The sequence below is a fragment of the Lycorma delicatula genome, chromosome 11 (assembly GCF_047948215.1).
Source record: "Lycorma delicatula isolate Av1 chromosome 11, ASM4794821v1, whole genome shotgun sequence".
Classification (NCBI taxonomy): Eukaryota; Metazoa; Arthropoda; class Insecta; order Hemiptera; family Fulgoridae; genus Lycorma; species Lycorma delicatula.
The window spans coordinates 75,846,351-75,862,075 of NC_134465.1; the positions used below are offsets into that span (position 1 = coordinate 75,846,351).

The 15,725-nt window shown below is 30.4% G+C and overlaps 1 protein-coding gene across 1 annotated transcript in view; it reads left to right on the top strand.

Moving 5' to 3' along the window:
- LOC142332053 (rapamycin-insensitive companion of mTOR-like) overlaps positions 1 to 11,103 on the top strand; it is a 91,197-nt gene extending 80,094 nt beyond the window's left edge. The window contains exons 29-32 of the mRNA XM_075378224.1: positions 299 to 421; positions 3,650 to 3,776; positions 4,629 to 4,767; positions 9,714 to 11,103. Coding sequence (XP_075234339.1) covers positions 299 to 421; positions 3,650 to 3,776; positions 4,629 to 4,767; positions 9,714 to 11,027 — 1,703 coding nt within the window. The 3' untranslated portion in view covers positions 11,028 to 11,103. The remainder of the gene's footprint in view (positions 1 to 298; positions 422 to 3,649; positions 3,777 to 4,628; positions 4,768 to 9,713) is intronic.
- Positions 11,104 to 15,725: the final 4,622 nt, after the last annotated feature.

Genomic DNA, 15,725 nt, shown 5'->3' on the forward strand with positions numbered 1-15,725 from the left:
ATTCTTCACTATTTGTAATAAAATTTCAGAATGTATCAAATTTCTTGTTTAACTTTACTCATTTTCAAAACGCAATAAGTTTTAAATAATTAAATAATGTAATCATAACTTTCTAAAAATACTCAGTGGTATGTCACCTTTCAAAACACAATTGTTGATAGATTTGATTAATATGTTATGCAATTCTAAAGGCAAATACTGGTAGAATACAAAGAAACTTTTTTTCCACTGATCTCAATGTATATATATATATAAATAGCTTTTTAACTTGTTATGTCTTTCTTTTATTAATATTTAGAGACAGAAAGCAGTTATGGAGGTGCACCTGGTGAAGGCGAAAGCCCAATAATGTTGCCTTGGCAGACAAAAGGTGGTTTAGAAGGTGTAAACAGTATTGATAGTTCTAGCACTGACGTTACTAGTAAGTATTTTATTTATTATTTTTTAATTATAATTAGTAATTCTCTTAGGAATCATATGAAACCTTTGTTGTTAACAGGTGATAGCTATCTCTTTGTAAGCCTTTAAGAAGGCAAAAATAGCCATCCAGTTTATGCTACCATAATATATGGATATCTGTATGATTCCTGAATGAAAGGGCACATCAACCTTTTTCATAAATGTTTTCAGAACACTTACTGATTGATAGTTGAGATAGACTTCATACTGAAACATTCAGGCTTTGAGAAAATTATTTTACTTGCATACAAGAGGTGGCTGAAATGTAATGCACAGTTACTTATAACTCACAAGAGATAGTCAAATGAAACAAATATGGCATAAAAGTAGATTTTATTTGCTGCAAAAGCTTATATTTATTTTTTTCATAAACAGTTGTTATTTTTACAGCTATTTATTTTTCCTAATTGTGTACCAGTCTTCTCATTCTACCAATTAATAATGTTGGCAGTGTTTCCTAAATCCACAACTCACTGCATCCTTCAGTTATTTATCATCGTGGTGAAATGAAAACCCTTAATAACCCTTTTTAATTTTGGAAAGAAGAAAAAGTCACAGAACACTAAATCTGGTAAGTATATAGTTACTTAACTGTAATTTTAGGAAAATAAAGCAATTCTTAAATTTTCTTTCCAGATTACATTTTCTTGCATTATAATACTGATTTTATTTTCCTTGGTTGATCTGCCTCTAAAAGGTTGAATCTGTTACATTTTTAATCTGTTTGTAAAGAGATAACGTAAGTAATAAGAGTATTATTTCATTGGAGCATAAACAAGACTGGCCTTAAAATTTCATTATGACATTTTTCATTGAAATTTACCCACAGCATAAAATAATTCCATTTCCCTGATTAAAAAAATTAGAATAAATTTTGTGCTAAACGAAGACCAGAATGCCTACTCTTAAGAGTTTGTGAATCTATAATATAGCAAATAGAATCATGAATGAGCATAGATCTACCTATGTAGACCCACCCAGTTGGTCTAGTGGTGAACTTATCATCACAAATCAGCTGATTTCAAAGTCGAGAGTTCTAAGGTTAAATCCTAATAAAGGCTTTTATATAGATTTGAATACTACATCATGGATACTGGTGTTCTTTGATGGTTGGGTTTCAATTAACCACACATCTCAGAAATGGTCGACCTGAGACTGTACAAGACTACACTTCATTTACATTCATACCATCCTCATTCATACTCTGAAGTAATACCTTATGTGGTTCCAGAGGCTAAACACAAAATGAAAGAAAAGAAGACCTAGTTCTGTAAGGCTGTACCAAAAATGTCCTGCTCCATGCTTCTCTATGATTGTGTCACTGCAATCAAATGCCTGTTAAGTGTGATCACTTGCAACACCCACCCCTTCAACCCAAATCTGATTAATTCAATATAACTGTCACCTTGATACTTGTCAAAGACCTGTGTATGCTTACGATTCAGAACCAGATCTAATGCTATTCATTGCCACCATTTCAAGTCAACTAAAGTCCAACATGACCTTCTTAAAGGAGTCGATGAAGCTACTAGAAACAGAGAGGCTTCTGTGAGTGATGTACTTTGTGTTGAGGATTGACTCCATTGCAGACTTTAGGCAAGGCTGTCTGAGTCTAAAATCTAGTCCGCTGCATCAGTCCGACTAGAACTAACTCTGCATAGAGGTTTCAAAGCAGAGCCCACCGACTGAAAATCAATTTGAAATACAAGATAATGTAATCAGGACAAAAAAGACTTACACAGTTTGATGTCTAACCTCTTGTCTGTCCTAAACAAAAATAAATCACCACTGCATCCCTTCCAAGAGTCCAAATTTGAATGCTGACATAATGAATGTTTTGTCATTATCGTTTTGTTACCGGGGCATTATAACTGCCCTTAGTACCGTATGCTCAAACTAGTTAAAGACCAGTTTATTTTCAGAAAAGAACAGGTGTACACAAGAAACAATTCAATTTTCAGATTAATTATACAAAAAAAAAAAATAAAAAACATAAAGGTACAACTGCATGAGATCATTTCTAGAACTTGAAAGATGATTTTTATAATTTTTTTAACAAAATAGAGTAAGGTTGAATTATAGAAAAAGGAAAACTGTTTTCATTTTTTACAAGAATTGTTTTTCCTGTAAATGTAGAAATGTAGAGAAGGAAGCAATTTTAATGGAATAAGACTAATATAGCCCTGTACATGGCACTTCATTTTTAATTTTTGGTTTAGAAAAATAAAAAAAGGAAATGAAATAATTATTTAATAATATTCTTTATTTGTTGATTCTAGAAATGTATACATGTTGCAGATATTAGACAGATTGTTAAGGAAGAAGTTTAGTTTAAATATAAACAAAATAATGAATATGGCATAATGTGGGTAAACTAGTTAAATCTGGGTTAAAACGTAACTAAAGATCTAATTTTACTTGTAACTAAATTAAATACCCACATTTCTGGTGTAAAAGTAGTATCCAGTTTCTGGTGGAAGTGTACAGTAACCCGAACATTTATAATACATTTCATATGTTGCCTTCAGGATTCAATTAATTGATCTGTATTAAGGTTAGATAAAATTCTAATGAAGTACTTGAAATACAAATATTACTCTACTTAATAATAAAATCTGGTATGTAAGACGCTATGATACTATTTTAGAAGACACTATGAACAAATGCAACTGATTATCTATAAGTGGATATTAATACTCTGTTTGGAGATAACAACAGTATGGTAAAATCACTCATAGCGATCAAATCCATACATTAACTACCTCTTTGCGGTAAAAGTATTTCTTAGAATGAAAATTTCTTTATTGACTTGAGTATATTGAGTGTTAGAATTAAAATGTAGTATTCAAACTAAAACATTACCAGCATGAGTAAATAATTTCTAAATCTGGTTGATCTGTATTTGTAAAGAATACTTCTAATTCTGCAGTTTCACCAAATATACATTGTTGGTACTATGTTAATAGGTTATTGTGCAGAATCAATATTTGCTGTCAACACTGATTAAGTATATGAAGGCAAACAACTAAACCTACCTCTGGATACAATCAAATAATCAGTATATGTGACTAGAGAAATCATTATATCCAACAGTCCAAATATCTGAAATATCAATCTAACAGTTATTTCTCATTGTTTTTATTACTTTTGTAAATAGATAATTATTCTTTAATTATTATTTATTTTACAGGTATTGCTCAGCGTTCAGTAAGTGATAATTTAAAAAGTCGTTCAATGGTCCGCAGAGATGTTTTAAAATTTGTTGAACAATTATCTAATCCAGTTTTATATAAAACCTGCAAACAAGCTTTATTACAGTAAGTATATGTGTATTAAAAATACTTAAATTATCAAATTTTATTCTCTATCTTTTTAAAAAACGTTTATTATAAAGTAACTACTGATTGAAAACACAATTACTTGTATTTTTCTGTGAAGTATTTTGTATGTGAAAACTGTAGGTTCAAATTCAACTTTCCAAACAAAAGGAAGGGACTCTACCTTTACAGCACAGAGGTCAGAAGATGACTGTGCTGTCGTCTTCTGATCTCTTTTTCAAAATTTTGAAAAGAGGAATTACTCATGGAATTGTAGAACTATCAGTGGGCAGTATACTAAAGCTCCTGTGTTAGATTACTTATTTCTGGAGAGAAGAGTAAAAAGAAATTAGATTGATAGATGAAGAAAAAAGTATGAAAACAAAGTTTTTTTTCCTTTTAGCATAGAAAACTGGGAAAGTTGCCCTCTATTTTTCTTAGCTTAAATGGAAGAAATTTAGTATGATATTTCTTAACCATATGCCCTTGTTGATACATATCCACTAGAGAATCTAGAGAATTTATCTTGTTAACAGCTAGATGATTGATTATTTATGTTCAGTCACCTGTCTGGTTACTAATTCCTCAAAATTTCTTTGTCTCAATGTTCAAGAAAATAGAAAGTACAAGAAAATAAATAATAGAAGAACATACTTGGGAATGTAAATGTAGAAGATTAAAGACTAATGCTAAACCAAAAGAAGTATTGGGAAAAAGCAAAAACCAGTTAAATGACTGATGAAAAAAGAAATTATTATAAAATTTATAAGTTTGTAATTTATGTGTGAAAATGAAAGTATGTATATAGAAGTCTTTTTTAAGTAATTTTTAATTTATTGCAATTTTTTCCAGCTTAAAACAAACCTATAGTGATGTATTCCAAGATGTTTGTGTATATTGTGATGTTTACAATATAATGTCATCAACATCACATCGCATACAATCAAGGAGATTTCTTCAAGAACTTTTTCTTGATATTCCTTTCACAGAGGTAAATGTTATTCAGTTAGTGTTAAAATAATTTTGTGAAATATATTATTTTAAGTTAAAAAGGGTTGTATAAACTTTATTAGAAATTCAAAATGGCCAACTCATTCTGTTACTTCTATTGAAATAACAGTGGTCGCTTGATTTATACTAAGGTTTTACTGTGGAAAATAACCATGAATATTTCATTTGCAATAATTTTTCAACTATATATAAGTGTGATCAAAAATAACAAGTATTTTTTTCAATTCTGTATGCTGTCTTTCAACTGAGTATATCTATAATGTATGGTTATTTGCCATACATTTAGTATGACTCAATTAAATTTTCAACTATATAAAACATTTAGTTCAGATTTGGCTACCAATTAATTAAAATGTATTTTCCTACATATGAAGATTTATTTTGTTTGAAAATAATTTAATATATTTTGTTTTATCAACAAAGGATGTGCATTAAATTTTACAAAAATGGAAGTTTTCACTACATTGAAATGGTAAAGATGTTACAAAAAACTTTTGGCAGGATGGTATGTCGACATCTGGTTACATACAGTTTCAAGAAGACTATGAAAAGGATTGAATAGCCTTATGCATCAGCAACCAATAAAAATATTGATAAAATGAAAGACAAGTGATCAATATTCATCAAATCAGTATTATAGAAATTGCTGAAGATTTGGGAATTTGTTATAGCTCACGTGGAACAATTTTTGACAGTTTCAATATAAAACTAGTAGCTAAATTTGTAAAACTAAAAATTTTCAAAACTGCAGCTATTGCAGCAGTTGTTAGCTGATGACTGCATTACTGAATTACTCAAACGTGTCATAATATGTGATGAATTGTGGGTGTACAATTATTATGTTGAAATGGAAGGTCTAATTATCCCAGTAGAAGTTCCTAAAGAACCAAAAATGAAAAAAGGACACTAAGTTTCATCGATATTAAATTCCTCCTTACTATATATATATTTTTTTTATTACAGTGGTGTCCATTATGAATTCTTCCATATGATTGTAGTTAAACATACAGTATTTGTTTTATGCCATTTTTTAAACAGTAGCAGTTTTATTCTTTTTATATGAGGCAGCCTGAAGAAACAACCATAAATATGGTTAAATAATTCTTGAATTTGACACTACGATAATGCTCCAAACTCACTCACTCTATTAATTCCTGATTGTGTAATGAAAAATAACACCATACTGGTGCTGCAACCTCAGTATTATACAGACGTGGCACCCTGCAACTCTATCTTGTTCCGACTGATTAAGGACTGCAAATTGTGACAGTAGTTGAAATAAAGAAAAAATTACTGAGTCAATTTAAGAATATGTAAAAACCTTTCTCTACAAATGGTTTAGGATTGGAAGAAACGCTGGCATAAGGGTGTCACATCTCTGCACGTCTACTTAGAAGAGGACTTTATCGGTATAGAAGAACAAGAAAATTGTTTTTAATAGAAATTAAGATTTTATTACTTTTTGATCCCACTTCATCAATCTGCAGTTTTATAGTATTATATTGCATATTAGTTATGTATGTGAACTGAAATTTAATAAATAATCTGCCAGCCCGGAAAAATGTATACACAAGTTATCTCATCAAAGTGGTGTAAAATACACATCTTGCTGTAATATTCTTCATGATTTAAATCATGTTATTTAATAACTGTGAAACAATTCAAAAGAACTTACAAACCATAAGTCTAATTATTGGCCATCACATTCCCCAGATTTCTCTACTTCACTTTTTTTCGTTTGGGAGTTATTTTAAGGATAGATTTTATCAGTGAATTGAAAATGAACATTCAACAAGAGAGCAACAGCATTGACAATGTTTTACATCACTATGATCTCTCAAGCACAATAGTGCATTGATGCACAGGGCATTCACTTCAAACATCTTTTGTAAAAATATGGTAAAATTTATTAAGTATGTAAAATTTTATTAATTTAAATATCTGAATTTAATTTAACTTATAATTTCATTCAGAAAATGTAATAAGTTGGGACTGTTTTGTTTTGCAATTTTTTTTTAGTTGCTCACTGGTACTTAAGATGTTTTTGCTTAATTTTTTTTTCTAGATGGAATTATGAATTTTTTTTATATTCTTTTTAATGTAGTTTTTTTAATATTCTGTATCAAAATTTTCTTAATTCATTTTGGTTTATTTTGTGTGTATTTGTGTACTTTATGTATCATACCATAAAATGTATTTATTTTTTGTAACTAAGAATGATTTAATTTTCTGTTGGTAGCAGTAATATGATTTTTGTTTTTTAAAAATTCCAGTTAACTGTTTCATTATTTTCATTAATGTTTATTACTACATTTAAAAAAAATTGCTTTCTGAGGTAAATTTTAACATAATTTAATTAAACTTAGGACACCAGGACCCCAATAGCAACATCACCATTGGAAAACATCAATCCTCCTGTAATAAGGCTACCAAGGCTAATGGGTGAGATGAAGAATTACAAAGCGGTGGAAGAAGATCAGACCTTTACAGATATAAACATGCAGGAAGACCAGCAAAGATCGCTCTCCAACAACTTGTCAACATCTGGATGAAGAAAACATTCCTAGACAAACATACAAAATTCGTTGAAGAATCATCATCAACAGGATTGGTTTACAACTTGAGAAAGAACTAGAAAATACCAGGGGTTTTCAGACATTGGAGGAGCTGTTCAGACTAGATCATGAGTCTCAAGCAAATAATGGATTATAACAGAAACTGAAGCCGAGACATTGTGATGACATTTGTTGACTTGAAGAAAGCATTTGATTGCATCCACTGAGAATCCTTGCTAAAAATTCTAAGACACCTTGGACTACATCCCAAATTAATAAACATGATAAAACTGACCCTCACAAAGTAGTATAATCATAGGTCCAGAAATGTTTTGTTCACACTATAGCTGCCAAAAATTTTTTTCTCCATGTATTAATACAACGCAAACAAACATTTTTTTGACCCTAATAATTATGGTAAAAGTTCCCTAGAACTACATTTCTAATATTTTTTTTTTAAAGTCATTAAAATTTTAGAAAATGCAAGTCAGAAACAACTTTTTTAGTTTTATTATAGTTTGGTTTTATTTTTAATTAAATAACTTTATTAGATTGCCAATTAACAAATAAAACTTTGTAACAAATTTTTGAGAAAATTGATATATTTAAACTCAATAAAACAAACACTAGTTTGAGAAATTAGACTTAATTGCTGTTGATGCAGCAAAGGTAAAATGTAAATTGTAAACTTAAAATAAATAAAAAATTATTAAGCATTAAAATTATATAATAATTAATACTCTAAAAAAAGGCATTACTGTGTTTATGAAGTAAAAATTAAACTAACTATTGTATGGAAAAATTTTGCAGCATCCTGCAAAGGATTCAAAATTGATAAGGAAGTTACATTTAGAACTGTCTACGAGTCGGAACATACTTTGGTGGTACCATCTCTTCTTGCGGAGAAACTACTATCTGATAATATCTAAGCCACCCAGCCAATGCGAATAAGCATTGGCTGGGTGGCTTGCTGGTGTCTCGACTTGCCTCAGATGACCTTTGCTTTTGGTGTTAGGTTACAGGGCATAGGGACAAGTTTTGTCTTGGCCCAGACCAAAGTCATCATTGTTTTAACTGCGGTATGGTCGGCCACATAAGAGGGACTGCAAACAGGAACCCCACTGTCTGTCATGTAGATCGCAAGGATTTGCACCTGTGTGTTGAGGATGTAAGGTGGCCCCACTTGCACCAGTGCCATGAATATGTGCACAGCTATACTGTGGTATCTGTAAGGGACAGCCTCATCTGGGAGGGGTGGGAGACTCCGGTGTCTCAGCTTTGATGATCGGGTAGAGAAAGTAAGACTGTAATCCTGAGGGGGATCCCTTTGGGATTCCTCATTAGAAGTGAGGCATTAAGACTGGAGTCCCAGTGGCTCTTTGGGATCCCCTCATTTGAGGCATAGCATGCAAGAAAGATCGAGTCCCAACTGTCTGGGTGGGACCTTGTGCTCTTCCTAGGTAGTTTGAGATGATGGCACGCGTTGGAGCTGAGCTTATTCTTAATTGCGGATGCAGCTCCTAGGGGCGGGGAAATCGAAGGAGAATAAAAAAAAAATCAAAGATTAAATAATCCTGCAAAATCTCTATTGTTTTCTTGATCAGAGTGCTAGGATTAATGCAGTTTCATTAAAAGATACAAACATGTAATGTAGAATAATATAAATAATGAGTATATTATTAAAATATATTGAAAAAAACAAAAATATGCAGTTGTTTTCATGCCACTACAATGTAAACAAATTGACTTGTAATATTGAAGAAGTTATTAAAAATAGGTGAAAAAATTATTTATTTTATTTAAGTAAAATTACTGTTTAATTATAAAATAGAGAAAACAAAATTTTCTTTATATTTTTTATCTTTCCTGATAATAATTAGGATTAGAAAATACAAGATAAAAATATTTTCTTATGCACATTACCACTTTTGTAAAACAAACATATCATGTTATTAAACAATCACCAAAGCTGTGTAGGATTAAAGAAAGTTAAACAAAAATTTAAAATTAAGGAAATATTAGGTAATTAAAAATACTGATAATATGAAATTATAGAGAAATTGTTAAATTAATTTCCGATCAGTGGTGCTGTTTTGATGAATTTTATACTAATGCAGTTAAGTCCACAGTCACGAACTAGTAGAAGAAAACCTTATGATTTATGTAACTCATAGATGTGTTTATGCCTCCCCTTTTTCTGACAACTGGCATTTGGTTAATTTATAAAAATGTTTATATTATCATTATGAATATTTCTTGTTCCATACAACATTGTGATAAGTTAAGCCGGTCAGTTAAAAACTGAATGTATGATTTTCTTTGTTATTATAAAATTGCGCTTATTAATTTTTTTTTTAATTCTCTATTTCAGTTATATGAAGAGTCTGTAGCAATACTTGGTGGAGGTGAAAGTGGAGAAGAATTTGATGAAGAATCGATTGCAGCTGTTAACAATGCTTCAAACTCCAATAATATGAATTATTGTCAAAATGAATTACAGAATAATAATGGTAGTCATGTTATCAGTAACAGTAATAATAGTGATAATAATTATATTGACATTGAAAATGACAATGATATTACATCAAACGTTAATATTGGTAGCCGTTTGAAAACAAATAATAATTTAAAAACATTGCAGTCACAATCATTATCATCAAATAGCAGTTCTACTTGTAATAATAATGCATCATCAATGATGGTATTATTAGAAGTGATACCAGAAAATGATGCGCGTAGTGATTCGTCTGAACCATGTAAAATTGAAAGCCGTGATAGTATTGTTAGTGATTCGTTTATTATGACTGACATTGCTTTAGTCGGTATAACTAATTCTGATATTAATAAAAAAATGTTTACAGATACAGATTCTTCTTCACAGCCATCTACATCTGCCACTGTGAGTAATATACCAAAAAATATTGATTCCAAATCATCCTTTTCTGATGATGTAGAAATTAAAAATCAGTTATTATCATTAGAACATCACAATGATTTTAATTTTACAGAAGTCTCTAATAAAGAGCCGATAATTAATGTTAAGAAAGAAATATCAACTGATATCAGTCCAAATTTACTAGGTAATAAAGTGACTTTAGGTGCTGTTGGAAGACAAGAGACTGAAAAGGCAAAAGAAATTATTAAAACTACATCCAATAAAATAACAGAATTACAAGAATCATTGAAATCTGTTAAAAATCGTGATATTAAAAATACGACTAAATCATCTGGTACTGTTAAACCAGAAGAATCTAGTATAAAGATGGTAAAAAATTCATTTTCATGCTCATCAAATACAAATAAAAATGAATCAGAACAAACTAGTTTAAGTATAAAATCATCTTTCCCAAATGTTGAATCATCAGAGTTGAATAAAATTAAGTCTAAAACTGTTCCTGAACATTACATGTCTAATATAAAAAATAATAAAAATAAAACTCCAGATAATACAGAAAAGTCGTCAGAAAAAAATTCAAGTATTGTTTCTCATAGCATTGAAAAACAAATCATTAGTAGTAGTAGTGGCAGTAGTAAAGTGACATCAGCTCCAACCACTAATCCTACAACCAGTTCTAATAATAGTAAAAGACAGCGAAAAAAGGCTACAACCAAAGTTCCTAACAGAGAATCACTAGAAGTTGGACACAAGAAGGAAATGATGTTAAAAACTAAAAGTAAAAAGTAATGTAGTTATTTATATTATTGTACTGAAGTATATGTATTTTATCAAGAATGAAAATACAAATCTTTAAGAGTTTCAATTTTATCTCCAAAAGTATATCAAAAATGAAAATTTGTTATAGATTCATACTTGTAAAGTTCATTTACCAACAATTTAATTATACTTATAAAAATAATTTTGATAGGTGTGTAATACAATTTTTTGTTGAAATTACAGTTAACTTTTACTGTCGAAAATGATTAAACGTTTCAGATATTCTTTGTCCTAAGAAAAAAGGACAACCAGATCTCATTGTTACATCTCTATCATCACTCATTAACGCCGATTGAAAATAAGCGTTAAATTTATAGCCGGTAAGTTTTATGGTAATAGAACACAGTCGATTAAAATTATTTTCTAACTGCTTGACCTTTTTCATAAACTAAAAATTGAATTATCATTATAAAACTGTAACTGTGTGACCAACTATTGTTTCTAAACAAATTTTGATGAAATCTGGAATATATCTTATTTAGTACGTAAGTTATTCATTACAACTGAAATTATTTGTTGGAAACACCTTTCACTTGAGTTATGTTCCTCATAAGCTGCACAGTATCTGCACCCAAATTTCATTATTTTACACTATATATGTGTCAGCAAATAGTGAGTAAGTCTTGAATTGTGACTTACTCAGATAAATATTGGCAAGTTTCTTTCAAATTTATAAATATTACTTATAAACCAATCTAACATAGCCTTACCTAAAACTAACCAAATTTCACTTACACAACTTTAAATAATTGTACGTGGCATATTTTCTAAACCAATACCTTAACTTTAACTTAATTTAATTTAGTTTTAAATAAATCTAATCTCATTCTTAACTTAATTTTATTGAAACCAAATTATTTAGTTGAAAAATAATATATATTACACTTATACAATTCTTAATTACAAAATTTTTGATGAAGGTACTGTGTAACTTATGAGGTACCTAACTCAGATGAAAGGCATTTCTGATCAATAATTTTTTATAGTGAATAAAGTATATTACAAATTTCATCAAAATCGGAGATGTAACTGTAACTGTATATAATTACCTAATATTATATAAACACATCTTAACACATAAATTAATAAATATTAAATAAAAAATACAATACAAATCAAATAGTATAGTCTTCAACTATCTACACCAATAATAATTGTTGCCAACAAGATACTCATCTCGCTGCTACTCAACATCAGTGAAACTCAGAATTCACCATTCTACTGAAGTGATGGATAAAAGTTCTCTAAAAATATTTTGATTTAATTGAGATATACAAATGTTATTAATTTTTAATATAAATTAACACTTAGTGTACAACAAAATACTTAAAAATTTAAAAAAAAATTTAATTCACCATTGTTCTAAAAATTTTAGTAATAAATTAAAATGATAATTCAATTTATAATTCGTTTTTTAAAGGATTTATCTATTTGAACTAATAAAGTTTTTATTTTATTTCTATATTTTGAATTAATAATTAACGAATTAATAATTTTATTATACTTATCTTTAAATAGTTCATTATTACTCTATCACAGTTTATATAAAAAAACAATTTCAGAAAGCTTCTAGAATTAAATTATAAAAATTTATATTTTGTATATAAAAAAAAAGTTTCCTTCAAAGTGATTTACTTTATAAGATTCTTTTGCCAATCTTCATTTCATAAAAAATTTAAAAACATTCCTGGAACCCATTCTCGGTAATCTCCTTTACCACAACAACATCGTTTTATTGCTTTCCTTTAAGTATTTATTTAAACTCAGAAATAAGTAATAAAATAAAATTTAAAGAAATATAAAGTATTATTTTTACTTTTTAGTGCGACAATTTTTACTTTCCTGGTTATAAATAATAAATAAATCTTTTATTCAGATTTGAAAATAGTAGTAAAATATACGGATGATGGCACTATAAGATAAATTTTAAATATAAAAAATATAGTTGTGCTGAAAGTTCATATTAATTATTTAAATATAAACACATGAAATAATGTAGGGTAAACACAATTTAATATAAAAAATTAGTAAAAAACAACTCATAACTCAGAAGCTGCTATTGAAAATTATTTTGAGCACATATTTATGTACATGTTGAATGGGATGCAGATAAATCTTTACTTTTTTTTAAATTACTATCGTTTAAAAATTCATCAACAATGTAATATTATTTCCATGAAAGAAAATCTTTTAACTATATTTTCTTTAATTAATTGGTATGGAAATTTTTTAAACGGTTCAGTAATTTATTAATTTGTAATACACCCCTTTCTCATAAGTTGAAGTATTGTGTTTAGTTACACAAAAATAGTTCCATTGTCTGGTTCGATGAAGTGGATATTGTTATGTTTTAAGAATATATCCTGATCCCAAAACAGGAAGACACCCACCCACCTTGTCTCAATCCCAGTCATCGCACCATTCCTAGTCTTGATGGGCTTTACTGGAGGTCATTTTTTAAACCCTCTAAACCTATAACACAATACAGTCATGGCCTCTTGTCAGGATGCCGACGATGCAGATGCCTTGGTAGACATTTCCATCAGTGTATTTAGACAATCTACCATCGCATTCATTTGGCCTCTTCCAACTAAAATCACTTTTTTTTTAATTTTTATTTTAAAGAGGTGGAGGAATCCCATTTACGGTCACTGAAGCAGTGTCGAACTTGCTGACAGGTTCTGCAAGATGATATTAGGAGCGTATTGCATTTCTGCGTTCTACTGACTAAACCCTCCACCCCTGGCTGCCCCCTTCCTAGTACAGCTTGTGTGCATTTCATCAGGAAGGGAGTGAAACGCCCATACACACTATCAAACACCACTCAGAAAATCACACACACAAACAAGATGGCATAAGGCAAAAGCTCACCACACACACAACTTAACAGCAACAACAAGCTACACATGCCGTTACACATCCATCCTCTTAACAACAACCACATTTGTCAAAACTTACTCAGCATACAACAGCAACACAATCGCATCATAGACACATCCCTCAACAACACACACAGTCAAACAGTCACTGACATACAACATACTTACCACATATCACAGGCCACCATCGGATGCATAAGAGGAGCGCTCCTGACCTCATCACACTCAGGCGACCCCATAGGCGTTCAGCTGAGAGCCTGTCCTCCCAAATGCTCTCCGGCAACCCCTTCTTTGCGTGCCCCTGCGAGATTCCTCCCAGGTGTAGAGCTCCTGCATTACCTTCCTGGCCAAAATTGCTATGGCCATCCGATTACTTGCACTCTCAAGCATAATCTGTTGCACTTCCTCAGGTGAGAACATATCCCTTCTGCCTTTTGCATGCAAAACTTCACTCCTATGATCCTCAAATCTGGGACAGCTGAAAAAGACGTGGTATGCTGTCTCATACTCTCACAAACCGGACAACATGGGAAGTAGTCATCTAAACCTATAAAGATATTTTCTAAATCCCCCATGGCCTGCCAGAAACTGTGTAAGATAGTAATCCAGCAAGCTGTGGATATGCTCACACCAACCCTCCAGGTCCCTTCCAACCACAACCACCTACCATAACTTACAATCAAATTAACTGATTCGCGGAGACCTCATCCCTGTGCCTTCCTCTAACACCAATGGTTTCACACAAAAGCTCTTCCTATATCTAACTAAAGTTGGACTATGCACTCAGATCATTACTTGACTGAGTCTTTAAACACCAAAAATACTACTCTCATACAAAGATACAAACACCCTCATACAATAATGCTGATCGCAAAAATGACAATTTTGTCCTGCAATTCAAAGTTCTCTTGATTTACTTAAAAATCAAGAAACAGATTCACAAATTTAATAAGCCTCTAATGAAAATATACTCTATCTTTCTCTGCTCTAGTCCTATTTTGTGAGTGAGGTGCCCTACACCCTCCCACACTGCAGCTTCATCACAGAGTTCTCCACACATCCATCTCATCCTAGAGAATATCTAAGTTAACCAGGTGTGGCTAGACATTTCATTACCTCCTCTAACAATAAAACATAATTATAGCATTGAAAAATTCAACTGAAGTTTTTATGCGAATATGTTAGCCTGTTTTTGCTAGAATATTGTCAGACTGGTTAGACTGATTTGGATGAAATTTGACATGAATGATATCTATGTACAGAGCATTATTCTATCAAATGTTGGTCATAACAATCGATCAAGGGGATGAGGAGATTTGAATCTTATCAGTGGTTCTGTACCTTAAAATTTTACTTAAATGGTAAGTAAATTTTTTCACTTAATTTAATAACTTTCTGCTAAGTAAAGTATTTTCTAATGACGTTCATTCTTCCTCAAATCTCCATACATATTGGTGCAAAAAATTCCTTTTTTTTATCATTTGTAATCTCAAAGTCACAATCTTGTACTAATTAGATGATTCCATTATATTAGTATGTCACTCTGATTATGTACTTCAATAATTTCATTCAGGGAAGGAGGATATATATATATACCTAATGTTTTCCTTATTTTAATCAATTGATATTGTTCTGTTTGATATATTCTGCCTGATTAACCAATTTTTATGAAATTTTGTATGATCCAAAGATGGGTCGATTGGTCAGGAACCACCTTCTTGATCAATTGACCCATCTTGGGTCCATGTGATAGATATATCACCTCCACCAGGTGATATGATCACATGGT